Source organism: Polypterus senegalus, chromosome 15 (genome assembly GCF_016835505.1).
Source record: "Polypterus senegalus isolate Bchr_013 chromosome 15, ASM1683550v1, whole genome shotgun sequence".
NCBI lineage: Eukaryota > Metazoa > Chordata > Cladistia > Polypteriformes > Polypteridae > Polypterus > Polypterus senegalus.
In genome coordinates this window covers 52,093,594-52,116,666 of record NC_053168.1, presented here as the reverse complement: position 1 = coordinate 52,116,666, position 23,073 = coordinate 52,093,594, and the positions used below count along the sequence as shown (strand labels likewise).

Here is a 23,073-nt window from a genome sequence, read left to right as displayed (position 1 = left end):
GTTAAGAGTGCCTTGTTACTTGTGATTTTTTTTTAAAGCCAAATTCAGGACAAAAACTTCACACCAAGCTTTCGGAAAGACCAGACTCGTGTCAGCTTTAGCGGAATTTAACTGGCAAAAGTATCAAGCTAATCCAAGAAACAATCATGTAACTTCTCAAATTCTAAGCCAAATATGTTGTACGGTTTCAAGGCAGTATGGTAGCATAGTGGTGCTACTCTACATGTCTAGTATCCAGAGTGAATCTTGCACCAAGTCGCTGTCCATATGAAACGTGCATTACTCTTCCCTAAATTGGCCACTGTGCAAGTTCCACAATAAACTGTAGCCCAGTCCAGAACTTAATTTCCAGAAAATGCCCTTGGTTATCACAACCCTGAACTGGATTAATTGCGCTTGAAAATAGTATTGTTGCTACAGAGAATCCATTAAGAGCCTAGCTATTGATCTTTCACTCACTCATTCTAAAAGTTAGCATTTCATATTATGAGTAACTTCAGTAGTAAAGCTCCGAATGTGTTGCTGCCATTTTAATTACTGGTTAATAAGCTAGCACAAACTATGCAACCATTTCACAACACCCAAGCAGATTGCCTTTTTGATTAAATCTGAATTTATTTTTCAGCAGGAAAAATTTTCAGAGATTGTTAACCCACATCTATGCTGGCTACTATTTAGTCCGATTAATTATATATATTATATATAAAAAACACCACACAAAAAACAAAACAAACAAACAAACAATCTACAGTTCTTCTCAATTTGCACAGGTTGCAAGCAAAAAAAGTTGCATGTTTTTGCAGATAAACTTAGAAATCCATAGGTTTCTTGTATAAATCTATCATGGGAGGAGTCAAATTTACAATTAAATTCCCCATAATAAACTATTAGTATGAAAATACATTAAAATGGGGACAAAAAAAAAAAAAAATCTTTGCAACTAGTACAATTCTTTGTAGGTGGTGACCAAGTTCTTTTAAAATGTACATCAAAGCCATACTCTTGGGAGAATACTTTATTTGTAGCCCACTTTGTGTGAAATCCAAGTACATTTTATATATAAAAAAAAAAATTAAATCTTGTTAGCCAGTGTTATGTAGTACTTGTTAGATTCTCTAACCATACAAAAACCAAATATGAACAGCTGCACTCTATCTACAATCTCATTAACCCCTGGATAAACTTACGACTAAAAAGACTAGTACAGTAAATCATGCAAGCATTCCATGAAGTGCCTGAAGTCTACAGAACAGAAAGTATAGTTCAGCCAAGAAACTCAACAGAATCCCCAAACCTGACCAAAAAGTGGATTCAAGTGAAACGGTTTGGTACTCACTGTCTGGTTTGGTCTTTAGCAGCATAGGTTACATTGACAACAGCCGTCTCTGTCTCTGTGTTCACTATAAAAGGTGAAAGCAATGTATTATTTCACATGTTAGTGCATGGACATTATATTCTGAAACTCCCTATTATACATACCTTGTTCACAGGTTTCCACTGAGCCATATTGCGCTAACAAACTATCCAAAACCTGTACAACATTTAAGAAAAAAAAAAAATTATATTGTAACATTCAAAAGTTAAGGATACTTCTGATAATCTTTCACCTCAACTAAAAGGGTTTTCAGAATGTTGGTATCTACTTGGTACTGAATGGTACTAGGTTTATTATAGTATCAATAGTACCAAATGAAAGTCAGTTCTGCACGTGACTGGAAGTAGATGAATGTGTTTTAAAGGCAAAATACAGGAGGAAAGCTATATGAAAATGGATCAGTGACATCAAGTCACTGCTGAAGTGTTCTGTTCAAGGCAGGAAAAATTAAGCATGCAAATAGAGTTTGAGATTTGTTAAAAACAGGTTTTTAGTTATTGCCACTTACTATCACATTGGGGGCTAGTTCAGATATAGATTCAGGGTATCTTAATGATGTGACCAATTGTATGGTCAAATTGAGAAATTAAATCGCTTTTAAATACAGTGTCCTACACAGTACCTTTTTGTATGTAAAAAGGCATGGAATTCATTCTCCAGTTAAATCAAGTATGTCCACAGATCTACATTCATCTATTTTCTAACTTATTTATACAGTTAGGGGTTGTGGGGGAAAACCTCACACGCATCCACCATTAGGCATACAGGACTGTGGGAGGAAACTGCAGAACAAGAATCAATGTAACCGGTTTTAAAATATTTCGATGAAGTAGCTATTTGGCAGTCAATACAAAATAAAAATTGGTTTTGAACCCAAAGCATTGTAAAGAAATGACAATTAGCAGGATCACTGAAAACATTTGCAAAGCTTCGATTTCTGAAAGAATATTTAATTAGAAGTACAAGAATTTAAGTGAAGCATCAAGTGGCTTTATGGTCATACCATCCATACACAGAATTGCAGCATACAAAAAGGCATGACAACGTTCCTCAGGATTACAATACAAAATAAACACAAGACTAAGACAGGTAAAGTATAATAGATAAGGGATAGTAATTTGAACAGTAAAAATTTTAAACAAAAATCCAGCAAGATGAAATGCAACAAAAAATTTAGCTCAAATTTAATCACTAACACACAATTATTCAATTAACACCAAATATTGCCTCAAAAAGCACAAACTTCCCATGTGAACTCTATTACAAATCTTTAGCAGCTGGCCAAATTTTTACTCAACTGAAATAAAATTCCAGTCAGCCTAATGCTATGCAATTGTGCCCTTGGCAGCCAAGTGACTTTTCATTCTCCACCACAATAGCCTTCCTGGAGGATTAATAAAATACCATCTACATGTCAATATCAATGGGTGTGCCCAGAATTTGGGTGTGGGGGCGGGGGTTCTTGAATGGATTGGAGAAACAACCTCTCCTGGGAAACAAATGTATGCTTGTCATAAAAAGCAAACCCCAAAACTTTTTGTAAAATGATCCAGCAACCAAAAGCCAAAACCACAAATAATCTAATTTCTATGCAATTAAATAACCAAGGGAGATTTACCCTGTTCAATGAAATGGCATCCGCAGTCCAAGCGCATAAGTGGTAATTACCCTGATGAATGAAGCAACCACCTTTATTTATATAGCACATTTTCATACAATGTAGCTCAAAGTACTTTACATGACGAGAAAGAAAAAAAAATTAAAAAAAGAAAAGAATTAAGAGAACACTAACAGAATAAAAGTAAGGTCCAATGGCCAGGGAAGACAAAAAAAACAAAAAAAAGCCGGACGGGGAAAACGCACACAAAAAGCCAGAGGTTCCAGGCCATGACTGCCCAGCCCCCTCTAAGCATTCTACCTAACAAATGATCAGTCGTTATTGTATTCAGGGTTCTCATGGAAGGACCCGACGGTCATGTGGACTTCTGGCCTTTAATCCATCAATGTAGGGACATCATGGTGCTTTGATTAGGTGGTGTTGGTGCAGATCGCCACCAAAGAAAACCGGAAAAAAAGAACCAGCAACCAAGTATCAGCACACTGCACTGTTAAGACTGATCATATCCACAGGAGCATTTTGGGGTCTTAATCCAGACTTGCTAGAATATGAGAGGTAAGTAAAACAATGTTAAACCTTTGTCGACAATCTTACGCAATCTCCTTAGAATTAACACAGAATTTCTAGCCCAAATCATGCCCATGGTGACATTTAATGATTCACTTTGTAGTGTAAAGCAGACAACTTTTAGGACAGTAATCTGATGCCATCTAGCAAAACACACAAACCCCCACACACCATTGTGCTGCAAAAAAAATATTTCAATGCATTTTCCCCTTTAGGTAACTTAACAGTCATGAGTGAGGCCGAGCTTTCAACCAAAACACAATGGGGTGTAAATGAGCAGCTTTTTTTTTTTTTTTTACTACCATTAGTTGAATCAAATAGTGATAACATCACACAAAAACTAAAGCATACAGCACTGTAGGACCACCAAAACTGCTGTGAAATGCATGGCTAATTTGGGACCGAGTAGCTCTGTGACAAGGAAAAAAAAAAAAATTCAGAAACTGTGCTTTAAGTTTTCAAAATTAAGGTTTTATTTGTTTAAAAACATTTGTCCCAACTTTAAAGCTTTGTGTTAAATCAAACTCTTTAGTTTCATTAAATTTTAGGACTTAACATCTTCAAGGTTTATTACACAATGTAAGCCTGTGTAAGTAAATTTGAGGTAATGCCAAAGCAGCCAAAGTAATCTTTGATAGATTACATTCAATGCACCATTAAAAAATACGAGACATGTGCTTTCACTTCTGGGTTATACTAATAGATGGCCTTAAAGCCAGAGAAATTCAATTCAGCGTTTGCAAAACCATATCTAGCAGTATAGCATGCTATTTTGCTTGTCCTGCTAACACTGTTCTAGCAATTATGCATTTCTAAAGCCACTACAAGCTGTGTACTGTTAAGCACTGAAACAAAGTGCATCTTCCCAATTAAATTTTATGTTGGCATTACCAAATGTAGCAATTCACGTCAGTCTAGACAAGCCAAATACCCACTTAGATTGAATCTTGCACTTAGTTGAAGCAAGTGTTTGCACCACCAGTCCTCCCACAGTTCTATATGCATAACTAGACACATGCAAGTCACACCCCTGCACTACATACACAGGTTAGAAAAAAAAAAGGACATGTTTAAAGAGATATCTTTTCATCTCCTCTTACAAATGTGTGACTAATTGAACAGTTACACCTCATTTGATCTCAAATCACGCACAGATCTTTAATTCATTTTCAACCACTTAAATGAAGTCAGGTCACAGAGGCAACCGTGTTTGTGTAGCCATAGCCACACTTGCCAGATCAAACAGATCCCAAGGTGTTCCCAGGCTATCTGGATGATATTCTCCCAGCTGGTTGTACCTGAAAGGCCTCCTGAGGGAGGCATCCGTATCAGATGCCCATATTGCCTCAACTGGCTCCACTTGATGCAGAGGCGTCAGTGGTTCTACTCCAAGCCTTTCCCTGATATGATTTACTGCAAGGAGAGCCCAGCATAAATCTGAATTAATTCCATAATAGAACAATGTGGGAATAATGCAAGCCTGAATGTACTTTTTAAAACCCACCCCATTACAAGTATGATTTCTGCACTCCTGTGCAAACCAAAAAAAAAACCCCACCACACACACACACACACACTTCCAGACATGACCTCTGCCTTTTTAACACGTTTCACTACAGTACGCCATTCTCATTTGTAGTGTTTACTCAGTTTCTAATTTGTATTGTGCCTTCTGGGTAACTTGTCCCGAAATAGTGGTTCTTGTGAGACATTCTTTAATGTGATAAATAACTCCACAAAAGGTTACAATGTTTTATTGAAGTCAATCTTTGAAATCTGCATTTTCCAACCATTAAGTTGGACTTGCACATTCCTGGTATTTTAGCTACTCAAATTGGACACAATAGGCACACTGAAAATTTACCTTTAAAACAATCACATAAGGCCAATTCACTATAAAAAAATTTGCATGCTAACTGCTACTACATCTCTGTACCAGTTCACCCATATGCTCACACACAAAACATTCAAGGTAATATTAAAATGAGCAAGGTCATTAAACACTGTATTAAACACAAGATGGTTATTTTTTGGAAAATTAGATGTTTCACTTAAGTGATTACTGGAACTCTAAATATTTTCCATGACAAGTACATTAAGCGAGGACTCCTTAATACTGAATTTTACATTTTCATGACTTTCCAGGACCTGTACGATGCCTGTACATACCTGGAACAGTGCAGTATTTGCCCAATACATTTTTATAAATAAGCGAAAGGACTTTTCTGCAGATCAAGCTGTAAATCAACCAAGACCTCCCTTCTCAAAAAAACTGCCAAATGAAAACGGTTTACAAAATAAAAGTTGAGTGAGAAGTCTAAAGTGGTAACTTAGAAAATGTGTATAGGATATGACTGCAGCAAAATACCAGTTATATACCAGCTACACCACAGATCTCTGCCAACCTCGGCTGGGATAAAGGTTTTAAACTTAGTAAACTGAAGGCGATCACAGTACTGATGTGGACACTACAAGCCATTTAAAAAGGGATGGGTAGTAAATAAATCATCCAATCCCAAGAAATTTGCTAAATAAGTAATGCCAATCATACTTCACTACCAAGAGCTGACAAATCTATGAGTGAAGAAAAAAAAAATCTATTTTGCCTGCTAAGGGTATCAAAGCACAGCATTGTGTTCCTCCCCTTAAGGTCTAGCACACTGTTCCAAAAAAGTTAGTGGACTTGAAGTCTACCATGTTAACCTAAACTGTCCCTTTTAGTGGCAAGCCATAATAAAACATTACTAGGATGTGAGAAGGATAAATATTGTACAATTTTTGTATAGCCCAAAAATCACACAAGTGCCGCAATGGGCTTTAACAGGCCCTGCCTCTTGACAGCCCACCAGCCTTGACTCTCCAAGACAAGGAAAAAAACTCCCAAAAAACCCAGTAAGGGGGGAGAGAAAAAAAAAAAAGGAAGAACCTTGGGAAAGGCATTTCAAAGAGAGACCCCTTTCCAGGTAGGTTGGGCGTGCAGTGGGTGTCAATACAACAGTACAGAAATCCACAATACACAAATTTAAAAGTACATTGCAGAATTTAACAGTAGATATCACATGATTTGGTACAGCTTAAGCCCTCAGACCTACAGTTTTTTTTGGGGGTGGGGGGCGCACATGCATTCTGGTATTGTGATCTCTAGTCTGGAACCCTATTTTCTTCCTAGAGGTTTAACAAATCTCTGTACTCAATATCTAATGCGTGCAGTTTATAATTGCATTCACCCATGATCTAACACATGATCAAGCAAGTAACCCAGGCCACTGAACGAAGACATTTTACAGATTGGAATACCTGGCCATCAACTGTTAAAGACTGTACTGGAGGATATTATGCTTCAATGTTACCGATGCCATGGGATGCCCAGAAATGGAAAGAAAGCCAGCTGACCCATGCCAGCTAAAATGAGCCATTTCTTTCGTCCCCAATGGTCCATAAAACTATGGTTTACAATAAGGAGAACCTTTAACCTTGACTAGTGTCCCTTTGTCTCGAGCCAACTGCACTGCACTTTAGAAACCCCTTGTAGTCCAATACCAGATATCATCCAACCATCTTTTCCATATTCCTCTTTTCTTTATCCCACTACTGTCTATCAATGTATCATTCTTCATTGAACAGTGACCAGACATCAAAAGTTTCCTCACTTTGATCCTGGCCTTTACAGTTACCCCCAAAAACACCCATTTCAAATGCATACAACTTGGTTTCAATCCAATAATCACATGCATATAGCAATAAAGACCTTGTGCACATTTATTATTCTCAGTCAGGCACTTAATGTTCACTCCCAACTCATGATCGGGCTTACAAAAGGCACTCCTTGTTATTCTATTGAAACAGAACTTTTGCTTCTTCCAAAAGGACCATTAACTGCCAAAAACTTAACATTTTCACCAGGAAAATTGAAAGTACCTAGTTAAGCAGTTGTTCAAGTATATTTGTGTTAATCTGTTGGAAATCTGCATTTGTAAAATCTTTATTACCGAGGCCATTTTCATGGAATAGCACTATACAGTAATACTGAAGAATACTAGATTGAAGCAGAACTTGTGTATATAGCGTTGTCTGCCAATAAAATCTGTTTCTTTGTAAATGAAATTTAACTTCAAATAGCGCGTTTCAAAGGAGATTTGTGAATTTTGATTTTAAGCCTCGATATTTTCCATAGAGGGAAAGACACCCTTGCAAACTTAACATTTGCTATCACAGTCCTTGAAATAGTGTAAAACAAAATCCCCTACATGCTTATTTATGTCAGATTTGTCATTTAACCTCCCAGAAATGGCTATTAGAGGGCTAGGACCACCTCTAAAGAATCAAAATACAAAAAAAAAAAAAAAACCCACACAAAACACCACCCACACACCACCATCAGTGATCACCAAACTGATTAGCAAACACTCTACAAGACTATTCCTGATCCTGATTTACCCCCCCTCCCCATTTTGTGAAAGTGAACACCAGTGTTGATGAACATAACATGCACAACTTTAAGTCCTTCTGATCACCTTATTGGTTTACACTTTATTGTAAGGGAAAGCGATACCTTACATAACTACACATCAAGAAAAACGGTCTCTCATACGTGAAAGTTGCCTTATACTGGCAAGTCAGGAGACAGTGTACCAGGGAGAGAGAAGGGAAAAAAAAAGGGGTTAGAAATAATGTCAATTAGCTATTGCTGACCCAAAACTAACTAGCACTTATAGTGCAAGAGGTCAACAAAAAGTTTGTCCATCTTTCCAAAAATGGAAACACATTGTTTAACTCCTCCCCTACCCCCACCTAAGATATGGAGTAGCTAACCATAAGAATTAAAAACACAAAAGTTATTCATCAAATATTCAGATTTCAGCATGGCCCCAATAACACCCATTTAATAATTCAAATATTAACGGCATTAAAATATTAACTACATAAAAATACGAATAATTCTTTGTATCAAATTTCTGTAGTTTGCACAAGAAACTGAAGGTCTGGTTTCTCTTGGTAGGAAAAGCTTCACTTTGCGTCTTGCCAGGTTTCAGGAGCGGTGCTTTAAAATTTTCAAAAATGAGATTTCAGTGGGTATCTGACAAAAAGTGCAACAAAATGAAAATGCAAACCGACACCAACCCAAATTTTTTAGTTATTGCTAGACTACCGAAACATTAAACACAGATGTAGCTGCCAATACAATTCACTCTCCTAGTGAGTGAACTGCCGGTCTACACAATAAGCACGAACATTCATCTGCCATTATCATGCAATGCACTTGCTTGATCACATTTGCAGGCAATATTTAAGCCAGAAGTGGGTGCTTATACATGCAAAATTTTAAACCATGAGGAGGGTGGAACAGGAACAGACCAACACTTAACTGCCACTATTGAAATATTTGACTTTGTAGGATAAGTGCAGTAACCTAATGCATACACAGTGTTTTTATAATATACTTGCAGATGAGCTTTTGAAAAGTTACCAAATGATTATGTAGTAAAGTTATCCTAGTTACAGTAACTGAAATTTTGGCCACATGGAATATACAACCTAGTTTTTAAACACACAAGATAAATGCATGCACTAATGTACTTAGATTTTTTAAATGAAAACCAAGATATGCCAAACTAAATCAAAAAATAATGCATGTATTGTTTATGGCAGAGCTTTTTTTTTTAAAAAATGGGTTTTTCAAATGTTAGTCAAAAGGAAATAAACTGCATTTATTAGACTTCATTCCTTATCTGGCTCCATGAATTAAGTGACACTTGTTTCATTAACAAATTTAACTTTCGACTTAGTAATAGGAAAACGTACTTGAAAGGAAAAAAAGTTCCATGGTAATTTGTCCAGTTTTTGGCAATGCTGCCAAGATGGTAAAAATGCTCTTCTTGGGTCCCAATTGTATCAATTCTGTTTACTCAGATTAAAAAGTTTAAAGAACCCCTAAACGACTAGATTAGAGAAGCTATGCTTTTGGGACACAAACACTTGACACAATCGGGAAAGTTTTTTCACATGTGACAACCACTTAGAGTATTCGGTGTACTCACCATAGCAGAATAAGTGGTATCAGTTAGAGATTTGAAATCTGCAACAGTGATGGAGGGTAGCTTAGCTGTTGCAGACGAGTACTTTTGATGAAACTGAAATCCTTACCTAGATTCCATTTTGCATTTCACGGTCAAAAAAGGCTATATACAGTGGTGTGAAAAACTATTTGCCCCCTTCCTGATTTCTTATTCTATTGCATGTTTGTCACACAAAATGTTTCTGATCAAAACACATTTAACCATTAGTCAAATAACACAAAAATGCAGTTTTTAAATGGTTTTTATTATTTAGGGAGAAAAAAAAAAAAACAAACCTGCATGGCCCTGTGTGAAAAAGTAATTGCCCCCTGAACCGAATAACTGGTTGGGCCACCCTTAGCAGCAATAACTGCATTAAAGCGTTTGCAATAACTTGCAATGAGTCTTTTACAGCGCTCTGGAGGAATTTTGGCTCACTCATCTTTGCAGAATTGTTGTAATTCAGCTTTATTTGAGGGTTTTCTAGCATGAACTGCCTTTTTAAGGTCATGCCATAGCATCTCAATTGGATTCAGGTCAGGACTTTGACTAGGCCACTCCAAAGTCTTCATTGTTTTTCTTCAGCCATTCAGAGGTGGATTTGCTGGTGTGTTTTGGGTCATTGTCCTGTTGCAGCACCCAAGACCGCTTCAGCTTGAGTTGACGAACAGATGGCCGGACATTCTCCTTCAGGATTTTTTGGTAGACAATACAATTCATGGTTCCATCTATCACAGCAAGCCTTCCAAGTCCTGAAGCAGCAAAACCACCCCAGACCACCACACTACCACCACCATATTTTACTGTTGGTATGATGTTTTTTTCTGAAATGCTGTGTTCCTTTTACGCCAGATGAAACGGGACAATTGCCTTCCAAACAGTTCAACTTTTGTCTCATCATTCCACAAGGTAATTTCCCAAAAGTCTTGGCAATCATTGAGAGGTTTCTTAGCAAAATTGAGACAAGCCCTAATGCTCTTTTTGCTTAACTGTGGTTTGTGTCTTGGAAATCTGCCATGCAGGCCGTTTTTGCCCAGTCTCTTTATGGTGGAGTTGTGAACACTGACCTTAATTGAGGCAAGTGAGGCCTGCAGTTCTTTAGACGTTGTCCTGGGATCTTTTGTGACCTCTCGGATGAGTCGTCTCTGCGCTCTTGGGGTAATTTTGGTCGGCCGGCCACTCCTGGGAAGGTTCACCACTGTTCCATGTTTTTGCCATTTGTGGATAATGGCTCTCACTGTGGTTAGCTGGAGTCCCAAAGCTTTAGAAATGGCTTTATAACCTTTACCAGACTGATAGATCTCAATTACTTCTGTTTTCATTTGTTCCTGAATTTCTTTGGATCTTGGCATGATGTCTAGCTTTTGAGGTGCTTTTGGTCTACTTCTGTGTCAGGCAGCTCCTATTTAAGTGATTTCTTGATTGAAACAGGTGTGGCAGTAATCAGGCCTGGGGGCGGCTACGGAAATTGAACTCAGGTGTGATGCACCACAATTAGGTTATTTTTGAACAAAGGAGCAATTACTTTTTCACACAGGGCCATGTAGGTTTGGATTTTTTCTCCCTAAATAATAAAAACCATCATTTTAAAACTGCATTTTGTGTTTACTTGTGTTATATTTGACTAATGGTGAAATGTGTTTGATGATCAGAAACATTGTGTGATAAACATGCAAAAGAATAAGAAATCAGGAAGGGGGCAAATAGTTTCACACCACTGTATATGAAAACTGGATAAAAAGGAACCAATATAAAACTGATTCTTTCCTCCAAATAGAATCCAAGCCCAACACACGATCTCCAGAGTTAAGCAGTTTTAAATATACTATAATCATTCAGGTTCATAATCCCACTGCTGCAATTTTTAAAGAGTGCAGTTAATAAAACCATTGCTAAATGTAAAACTAGATTTAAGTCAAACACATTCTCTACTTATTTCATTCACTGGAGTCTACACGGGAAAGCTATTCAATAAAAATTCTCAAAGTTCATGAGCGTACACACTTTGGGTGGGGTAAGAACACATTTAGGGCATATCTGAATAATTCACAGATTAGAATTTAGCGCTGCTTTACATTGCTTTCATTAAAATTGTACTGTGATTTTTATAAGCCAAGTATTCTGTGTGTATTCCAATTGAATTGCTCTACAAGTTGCACACTGGAGGTGCATTACATAGAACAGCTTGGAAAAAGTTAGTTCAGTGAATATATACACATTTAACACCTCAACCCCGCTTTAATTCAACCATCAATACACATTACTAGGTTTTATAGATCTCCTCCTCATTTACCCAACAGAACCAGCCTAAAATACTGGTATTTGTAGTCTCTTCTTTCATCAACAGTAGTCCATCAAGCAGTCCATCTAGGTCAAGGAAAAGGGACATCCTTTTCATCTACTAAAGCAGACTGTTCTACAATAGGTATACTCCATTTGACAGGTGAAGGCTTAAAATATATAATGACGAAAAGTGATAAAACATAACCACAGCATAGAATGCTCAAGTTTGCAAAACATAGCACTAATATAGTACATCCTTAGGGTTTTGGCCACAGTCACTTCCCTGATGCAATCAGAAGCTAGGACCCATCACTACCAGTCTGTTATATAAAAATGTGCCAAATGAATTTCATAGACATTAGTAAATGAAATACAGATTAATATTCAACTGATTAGAAGGAAAATAAAATTTGGAAAATGTTAGAGGAACTTGGTACATAATGTTTGGACCTAGAGACCGAGGAAAAACTAGCAGCCATAAATTAAAATGATAGCTGGGTAATTAGATCTGTGCAGCTATAAACATCTGGGGTAGGGGAAGACACACAGACATGTCCCAAGTTGCTTTATAAAGCGAGATCCAAGTACAGGTCACATTCATCCAGGAGCTGCAGTGTTGGATATTGAACTAGAATTTTTAAACACTAAACCTTTGTGATCATATTCATCTTTGACTGCCGAAACCAATTCAGAATAAGACCGTTAATTTTCATATGCAAGCATAATACAACTGTCTACATTGTACTGGGGGCGAGGATGGGGGAATTGGGAGAGAGAAATTAAAATTAAGATGCAACAAAAGCTAAATATTTCAATTCCAGTGTGTTCAATCAACAATGTAGCTTAAAACAAGATTAAAAATTGTAAGATAAAATGGAGCTGATCGTTATTCCTATCATTTACTGATATCTAACATCAGGGTCTCCATTACAACCACATTCGGAATTTGAAAAAGCAAGCTGGTCAGAAAGCTGCTGCTCATTAGAACTATGACTAAGCTTCATAGCCTTTAACTTTTATTCTCACACACATACAATAAAACTCCAAAAACACACTTTAAGGCCCCTTACCTCCCACTGCAGGTGTGGAGGAATGTTTCGGATCTGAATTTTGCGACTCCTGTGGGGAAGGAGTGGGAAAATGCAAGTTAAGTAGTACATAGGACAGTGCTATCCCTCTCTTTCACACACACAAATCATGAACTTTCCCACCCATTAAAAGAACTATTACTAGCTAACACGTTACACGGTTTAAGACTGCCAAACAAAAACACTGTTACCATGTCTAGAATTTCATAAAATTTATACCAATTCCATAAACACTTACCTTGAAAGCTCAATAACCCCAGAATAAAAAATTAAGCATAGTGAAAATTAGACAGCATACCCAAATACACATTTCATCTACACTGTTAAAGTTATTTGCAAAAAGGCAAGATAAGAATGTACAGGCTTAGGTTGTCACAAATATATATTTGCTACTAATTGATCTGTATACATGGCAACTATTAAGCAGTTTATTACCTTATTCCCCACAAACATGTACTACTTCCTTTGAGAGATAGGGCAGCATAGATGCAATTCAATGTATACTTGCAAGAAACAGTTTTACTGCACTAAACCAGATTTGCATGTTGGTGTAGTTAACATCCAAGAACACGTAGTGCACACCATAAACAGGTTAACTATTAAATCGAGTGGATTTGCATGCTAGATTAAAATAAAGGGCCTTTCTTAAAATACTTAATGACTTTAACCTATCTGGTTAGTTTCCAGTTTAAAAATGCCCATAGATGTACATAAAGATACTGGAGAGTTGGTGTTCCCATGAAGTTTGAGGATCATGCACTGTCTTATGATAGAATTGGGATTTTTCATTTATTTAATTTTTTTAAACAAAAACACAAAAGAATCATTGGCACAAAGGATTTTAAGATGCTCTGTATAGAGACTAAGAGCCTCACAGCCCATTATACAGCCTATTTACCACAACAACTGACCCCAAAATCAATCTCACACATTACACAAAAATTTGTTGACTCAAGTAAAAGCAGTTCTGATTAACATTTGTAATGTTCTGACACTTGATAATGAAACTACTGCAGATCATGTACTAGGGTCTCCACCCAAATAAATATTTAGATGTGTTACCAGAGGTAACCTGAACTGGTAGCACAAAAGATTCTAAAAATGCCAGAGATTTTCTGCATACAAATGTGAATAATGACCCAAGATTGGGAAGATCGTTCTTGGAGATCAAATAATTTGTAATGTGCGCATGTGAAGTACCACCCTCCCCCAGTGGCAGTTTTTAGTTTTGCCAACCCATTCTTACCAGAACAGGTTGTTCCACTTTTTTCTTTTTTTAAAAATAAAGTCTGAGTTTGTGTATATTAAAAACCCTATGGAATCATTTATATTACTGCTTTAATAACTTTACTCTAGTGAAGAGAAGTACTGTGTTTTACAATATATGGGAACACTTTTCTCCAAATATTAATTTCAAAGGTTATTGTACAAGGCTGCAATAGGATTTAGATTCTTATACAGATTAACATGTGAAACAAACTGTTTGACCTGCCTTATACAGTACATTTGTGTTTCTTCATTTGTGTCATTGGCTTTTGATGAATTAGTCTTTTGCTATGAATATTTACTTTATGCTTGTTCTTTCTAAAGAGGGGATGAAAGTATGCTTGCTCTGAAAAAGATCCGAGCATTCTAAGGAAGCACTTCAGTTAAATTTGAAAATTGTTTAAATTGTAAATGTCACAATTGGCATTTCATATCATGTACACTCCTGATAAAAGAATCAAGGCTTTGTAGTCATACCGATTGGAATATGTACAGGTTCAACCCGAGTAGTCATTTTCTAAGTGGCATCAGCACCACACAAATAGGACTGTAGGAGAAAACTGTACAGTAGCAGTGGTAACAAACTGAGGCAAATTAAAAATGAAGCAGCTATGTGGCTGGTCTACACTGGTGTAAATTGAGCCAATGCAAAATGAGTATTGTGTTAAACGGTATTTCAATGCTTTGAAGCATCTCTCTAGTAATATGAAATGTACTGTATTAACACCGACACATGCAGTTAAGAAATATGGACAAAAACATACCGAATACAAAAGCTACAACTTGTACTGGCTGGTTTATGAAGGAAAACTAATGTTAGTATAAGTCCTAACTTGACAACCACAGTGCAAGCACATACATCATAGATCTGAATTGTACAATGGAAAATATGTAATGCAGTCTGTTACAGTTAACTGATCACCAGTAATGCCAGTCAAGTAAATTCTGTATTTGTACACAGACTAAAAAAAAAATAAAAGTCTGATCATTCATATAAAAATGCTTTGAAACCAGCCCACAGGCTGTTGGGACAAATTTGAAAAAATTAAGCAGCGGGGCCTCATGCATAACACTGTGCATAGAATTCACACTAAAACATCACGTACGGACAAAAGCAGAAACATTTGTACACACAAAAAAAAAAATCCAGATGCATAAATCTGCATTTGCCAACTTCCACATTCTTGTGCTCCATAATTCCTGGTCCCCGTGAAAAGTCCCACAAAACACACAATAGTAAAACCCGGGGCTGGGGGCTGGGGAGGTACAAAAAAAAATTTGATTTCAGCGAATACCAAGTGGAGGCAAGAAAAATGTACTATTTGTTAGTTTAAACAGTGGCATAAACAAAAGGAAGTTGATCGAGTGACAGTGTTGGAAAAACTCAAATGCTCAAAGTTCAGTCATACAGTGCCCAAAATAAAACTCAGATATCAAAGTAGACGTGAAAAGGAGTATCGTAGCCCACCATCTGAGTGTCACATGAAAGCTTATGGTACAGAGATAAACACTAGCGCTCAATGTCAACTTTAAATTGTGAAATTTCCACTTTAATCACATAGTTTTTGTCATTAAAGTAGATCATAAACTTCATCTTAAAATAGTTTAATTTACTAGTTTCTCAAATCCCATCGTAACTGAAGTAACACGTTAATTGTTTTTTTTAGTATGTGTGAATCACTACGTGCTTCTTAAACGGGCTTTCTCTTCCTCTTACAGGACACAGAATCCATTACATTCATGATATTACAGGTCTAATTGATATATTTTGATGATAGGAATTAAAAGCATGTATTAAATATGGGAACACTGTGGGGCAATGATTGTTCATACCTCCCACAAGATACTTGCTGTGCCATGCAAGACCTTCAGCGAAATAGTACTGCTGCAATTCTTTCAAATGTACTAATCCAACCCCCCCCCAATTCCTGTCTTTCCCTTTTTTCTCCAAATACAGAACTGAATGTGTGGCAATTTGGGTAATAGACATTAAGCCAAGAACGCCAATTCTTCAAAACTTAAGGAACACTGAAATATCTTCGTAGTACATGTTTATTTATTCTATCCATCTATCCTTTCAGTGTCATGCCAACCCCACTTCAAGAATACGGCACGAGGCAGGAACAATCTGAACGGAGCACCAGCTCCTTGCTAGCGCTGCGACACTACATTTCATCTTAAATTATATGTAAATATACGCTTTATAAAGTAGTTCACGTTGTGCAATATTATAACTATTTCAAGTTTACAGTGAGGTAATTTAGTTGTATCTGGCCTGTTACCAAGATAGAGGGGGATATGACTTATAGCAGACTGCATTTCCTTTACTGCTGGCAAGAAACCTATTGTGCAAATAAAAGCATAGCGTTTGTGAACAATTGGGATGATTTTTGAGAAAGGCCTGAATTTTTCAAAACAGATGGTCTTCATCTTAACTGAAGGTGAACTTATTATCCCAAAATATGGCAGCAAAACTGCCTGGTTGACGGATTAGAGCACCATCCAGGCCAGAGTCATGTGATCTTAAAATACAGGCGGTTTCTCATCTGTTTATTATCCTCAAGCGGTTACCCATAATCCCTGTTGTGGGGCATCCAGTAAATTTAGTCTTGATGCAAACCTTAAAAATGACCTGATAACCAAAAAATAAGATGTATAATTAGACCCTCCACCAGGGGCATCTAATAGAAATTTACATTAAAACAAAAAACATATTGCCACTTCAGAAAGCAGCATGCAGTTTTAACTGCTGCTTATTGAACATTCGCTCTCTTGGCAATAAAGCCGTTTTGGTAAATATTACCGTAGATACTCGCGTACAAGTCGAAAAATGTATGCCTTAAAATTCATTCAAAACGGGGTTGACTTATCCATGGGGCAACAATTTTCCATAGAATCTGGGGAATGGCACTGTGTACAGTGCTTATTTAAACCAGTCAATCAAAAATCAGTGTTCAAAGTAAAACACTGCAGTGATTCAAAAGAACTTAAATAATCCATAAAGCAAACGTGGAGGTTTAAAAAAAAAAAAAAATAAAACAATTAAATTAAACAATCCTTTAAAAACCCGGCCTAGCACCCAAGCTTCCACCAGCTGCCTTCGAGTGCTTGTTCGCTCGCCCAAACGCACCGGTCTCTCTCTCTCTCTCCCCTGCTTTCTCCAGCAGCACTTTTTTTTTTTTTAACTCAGTTTTTCCTTCCTCTCTAACTGACTTGTGCTTCTCTTTATATGCAGAGGGGACATAGCAGCTGCAGCACATTAGCCACAGGAACAATCACGGATGTGGGCAGTTCCTCACCTGTGCACTAGGTGAGAAACGCCCACACCGCAGATTGTCCTGTGGCTCATTAAGTCGCGAGCGTGGCAATTTAAAAAAATAAAAACTGCCTTTGCTAAGAGCTGTTGACCCATAACACCACATAAGCCTTTGTTGGAATTTCAAGCATCGGCTGGCTGGTGTATGCAGTTTATGAACAGATATGGGCTGTGCCTTCGTCAGCGAACAAAGATCACGCAGAAGCTGCCAAAAGATCAAGAAAAGGTCAGTTTCTTTCATATATTTACAAATCAAAGACACGACTTTGATCTCAGTAACATTGGTAACATGGATAAAACGCCAATGACATTTGATATGCCGGAGAATCGAACTGTAGCAGATATTGGTGAGAAGACCGTACTTAAGACAACGGCCCATGAAAAAAACAGTTTTACCCTCGAGTTATACGCGGGTCATAAATTTTGTAATTTTCGGCTTAAAAATACACAAGACTTATCTGCGAGATCAACTAATACCCAAGTATCTACGGTATATTAAGTACAAAATCTGATCTGTGCCTTCTCACAGAAACCCGGCTTAGTAAATTGACACTGTTCCCCTACCCAAGGCATCACCAGATGGATACTTGTTCCTTAAGTCATAAGTCTAGAGATTCTGGTCGAGGAGGCGGCCTTGGAATAATTCATTGTAACCAAATGCAAATCACATCTAAAAATTTAGGCGACTTTACATCCTTTGAGGCATTCATTTTAAATATTAAAACGGATTCTAACAATTATAGTGCTAGTCTACAGACCACCAGGGACATATTCATTTTTCATGAATGAATGATCATGTAGTACTGATAGGGGATTTTAATGTACACATTGATGTGGAAACTGACACGAACACTAGAATTACCAGAGCCTACGAAAAAAAATGTGTAGATCTGGCCCACCTTAAATCTGTTCACACCTCACTGCCAGCGTCCTTTGTCCTCTAAAATGTGCCGATAAAGACAAGCTGCAAGCAGCCAGCTATTCCATCCCCCCACCGACTTAGAATGTGCTTCTCCTAGCTCTTGCCTTGATTGATTGATTATCTGGGAGTGGAGTTTTAGAGTGGAAATAGATTTGGAACGCACACATTTCATGTGTGTTCAGTTTCTACAGTAATCTGTGTAAACATATGTAAAACAAATGTCATTTTATTAGTAAATGACAAAATGTAGGCATAAGCTATATAATGCACTGAATAAGCTTCTGATCTAACTAACAACGCCAGCATACATTCACACCTGATCGGACACTGCTTGTTTTCAGATATTGCATGTACTGTGTGTTCAAACTGCTGCACTGAATAAGCTCACGCCTTCTGTAACAACGCCAGCGTATATTCAAACCCGATCGGACGCCGTTCGTTTTCAAATATTGCATTAGTGCAAAAACAGAAGCCCTCCCGCAAGAAACATCCACTCACATACAAGAATGCAGCAGCTGCACCTGGTGGGGAGGGCTTTGGTTTTCTCCATTCCGAGTTCACCTGTGTTATAGCGCGGTTTTATTTGAAAACAGCCTCAGGATTGGGGGTGTGTGTGTGTGTGTGTGTGTGTCTGGAGGCTTGAACAGCTGCACCAGGCGTAAAGGAGAAAGATGGAACCGTTTGAATACTGGACGAAGTCCGGCGTCATCCTGACAATCACCCGTCCTTCCAAAAAAACAGCACGGCTTACAGAGCTGCATTCTTGTACTATTGTTCACGTACTAAAGTGTCAGCAGGTATTTTTTGTGACATTACACATTTGTGAGCATACCCCTTGATGATCAAATAGAGGAAGCTCTGCAATTCACTTGTGACTTCATGCTGTAGGAACATAAAGTAAATAAATCAGCTGGAATGTTATTTATTTGGATCACAAAGACACGCTATAGCTATTTATCTATCCCCTTAGCTGATTATACAGTGCCTTTCCAGTTTATAGTGACTTCTATTATGCAGTGCTCTGTCTAGGTCTTATTGATCTTAAAAAAAATAACAGAGACACTTGTTCATGTTAATTGCAGCTCCAATTGTCAAATTTTAAAAAAGGAGCATCCCACATGAAAACGCGGATCTGACTGTGCATAACACTTTATATGGTGGAAACAACAAACCCCCAAGCGGGGAATCGAACTCTGGTCTAAGGCGCAACAGACCTGCTGCGCACCGATTGGCTGAGCAGTCTGTCAACTATCCTTGACTTAGTATCGCGATTGTGATTTAGAGAGATGTGAGGACAGTAACTTAGTCCTATAAATGTACACCGTGTGTCACAGATGCAAACCAAGTGTATGTGTGTACGCTCACTAATGAAAATGGCAAATATAGGAGCGAGTCGGGATTGAACCGGGTACTCGATTAAAAGTCAGCAAATCTTACCGCTACGCCACAGAAGTTGTTGTCTTTTCCTTGAACCTTTTGTGAAATGGTTTACTTGATCTTTGGAATTCAGGCTTCACATTATACACTTCATGTCTACATTACGTCAATTATGTTCCAAACTACAGTATATAGCATTTATAAAAAAAGGTGTCATTTTGCTTGACTTCTCACTCTATACAACTCCAAGCAACTGACACGCAGGCAAACAGACTTGAGCTGAGAAAACGGTGGGGTGGATGTGATAGACTGCTTGCTATTTGCTGCTTATCAACACATTTAAAAGGAGAAACGATGCTGACTGAGAGGCGAGAAGTGTTTTAAGGCGGGACGGATAGAGTTTTTTCGCATGCTCTGGTAATTCTAGTGTTAAGCATATGTGTTTTACTTTGACATTCTGTCAAAATCCTACTGAATTAACAAAGGTCCAACTCAATCATAACCACATATTAGATTTAACTTACAAAGCTGAAATTCAAAATTACTCCATTAAATTAAGTTATTTCCAATCACTACTTAGTTGATTTAGTCCTGCCCTTGCCAAAGCACTCAGATTAAAACAGACAGTGCGACATCTAGATTGTAATTGTTTCAGATTTATAGATACTTTGAGTAAGTCGACTGCAGTTGTGGAAAACAATTTAGATCAGCCAACATCACAATGTGACCTTGAGATGCTCTGGATACACTGGATCCCCTTAAAACAAAAGTGATCAAAGCACATAGCACAAGTGTTTTCATTAAACCAGGGAGAGTTTGTTACTGTCAAACTGGACCACAGATGGAGAACAAAGCAGCTACATGTCTTTCAAATTGCATGGACAGAGTGTTAATTTTTTTATACACACACTCTTTAAAGCTCACTCAGAATATTATACAATAGATAGCAATAATAAAAATCCTTGGGTACTGTTTAGAACAGTGGCTAAATTAACAAATGGAAATTCATATCTACAGTGCAAAACAGGTACAGCAGTACAGAGTTTATGAACATAAAAAACCACAAGATCCCAAATTTCAGCATCACAGTACAAACCAAATACAAGCTTAACAGACCCTGTCTCACATGGCATTCATCCATTCATTATCCAACCTGCTATATCCCAACTATAGGGTCATAGGGGTCTGCTGGAGCCAATCCCAGCCAACACAGGGTGCAAGGCAGGAAACAAACCCCGGGCAAGCGCGTGCGCACACACACACGCCCCACTATTCAGCACTATAGTAATTTTAATTCTGTAACCGAGGAGGAAGTCTTAACTTTAATTTCTAAGATTAAGCCCACTACTTGTTCCCTAGATCCAGTGCCAACAAAACTAGTAAAAAGTTAAATGGATGTTCTTGCAGCACCTATTCTAAACATTGAGTAGTTCATTATTGCATGGCATAGTACCTGATGCACTAAAAGTGTCAGTCATTAAACCATTAAAGTCAGACCTAGACCCACACATACTAAATTATAGGCCTATTTCAAAATTTACCCTCTCTAAAATACTAGAAAAAAAGTAGTCGCCAATCAGCTTCAGTCACACCTTATGCATTACAATTTGAGAAATTCCAGTCAGGTTTCTGCACTGGTCATAGTACAGAAACAGCACTAATGCGAGTTGTAAACGACATTGATATCCTCCGATGAAGGAAACTCCACTGTAATTATGTTGTTAGACTTAAGTACAGCATTGACCATTCTATTTTACTGCACAGGCTAGAAAATGTTGGGCTTCCAGGCACGGTGCTCGCTTGGTTTAGTTCTTATTTATCAAATCGATTCCAATATGTACAGAAATGTGCTGACAGTACTCCATTATACACAGATGTGAGATATGGTGTCCGCAGGGCTCAGTACTGGGACCTTTACTATTCTCAACTTGCATGCTTCCACTGGGATCTCATTAGCAAACAATGTTAATTTTCACTCTTATGCAGAGGACACCCAGCTACACCTTTCATTTAGATCAAATGAAGTTTCTCAGATGTTGTCTTTAATTAGTTGCGTTAGTGAATTAAAGGAGTGGATGGATGAGAACTGCTTTTCTTTGAACACAGATAAAACAGATGTCCATTGTTGGAGGGAATGATGTTGATCACAACAATATTCTGTCATTGTTTAGCACAGTTGGAATCACCATTAATTTTACTGAATCAGCCCATAATCTAGGAGTTCTGACTCTAGCATGTCATTTAAAGCACAAAGTTACAAAGGTGTCCAAATAAGGATTCATCCATCTTAAAAATGTTGGGAAATAGACGCTTTCTAAATAAACTGGATTCTGAGAAATTAATTCATGCATTTCTTTCTAGTAGGATTGACTACTGCAATGTGGTGTTCACTGGATGTTCAAACTGTTCTTTACACAGCCTGCAGTTAATCCAAAATGCTGCTGCAAGAATTACAAGAACAAGAAAATACAAACTCCTCCTGTTCTTAAATACTTACACTGGCTCCCGGTGAAGTTTAGGGCAGTTTTCAAAATCCTCCTTTTAACATATAAAGCATTAAATGGCTGATGTCCAGCTTACTGATCTGAACTTATGACTTACAAACCAGAGCACACATTAAAGATCTCAAGATGCCGGTCTGCTTAGGATTCCAAGAATTAAAACAGTGGGAGGTTCAGCTTTTAGTTAAAGGGCCCCTAAACTGTGGAATGGTCTGCCTGCTACTATAAGAGGTGCCCCATCGGTCTCAGCTTTTAAATCCCAGCTGAAGATTCACTACTTCAGTTTAACATATCCTGACTAGAGCTGCTGATTAACTGTACAGACTGCATCTGTTAGTTATCAGCACTAAAACATAAGTAACATTAGTTATAATTGGATACCAACCCTCACCTATTTCGTTTCACTTCTCAGTACTCAAATGCGGCACTTGGTGCCACGGCCCACCTGCCAAGTTTTTTGACTGCCTAAGGTAGTCATTCCTGATGAAAGGAACCCCAAACCACCAATTCCTCCGGTCCTCCTTCAGATTAGCGCTATTTCAGCTGTAGAATGGCCAAATGGGAGAGGCAGGTTGATGGAGGAGGTATCCAGGGGCCTCATGTATAATTGGTGTGTATGCCTAGAAATGTTGTGTATGAACGTTTCCACGTTCAAATCGCGATGTATAAAACCAAAACTGTGTAAAGCTACGCAAATTTTCCAC

At 37.7% G+C, this 23,073-nt stretch overlaps 1 protein-coding gene across 1 annotated transcript in view; it reads right to left on the bottom strand.

Annotated features, from left to right (window-relative positions):
• Positions 1–23,073, bottom strand: part of igf2bp3 (insulin-like growth factor 2 mRNA binding protein 3) — an 83,213-nt gene that overhangs the window by 40,095 nt on the left and 20,045 nt on the right. The window contains exons 3-5 of the mRNA XM_039736484.1: positions 12,970–13,018; positions 1,480–1,531; positions 1,337–1,400 (exon numbers count right to left, since the gene is read on the bottom strand). Coding sequence (XP_039592418.1) covers positions 1,337–1,400; positions 1,480–1,531; positions 12,970–13,018 — 165 coding nt within the window. The remainder of the gene's footprint in view (positions 1–1,336; positions 1,401–1,479; positions 1,532–12,969; positions 13,019–23,073) is intronic.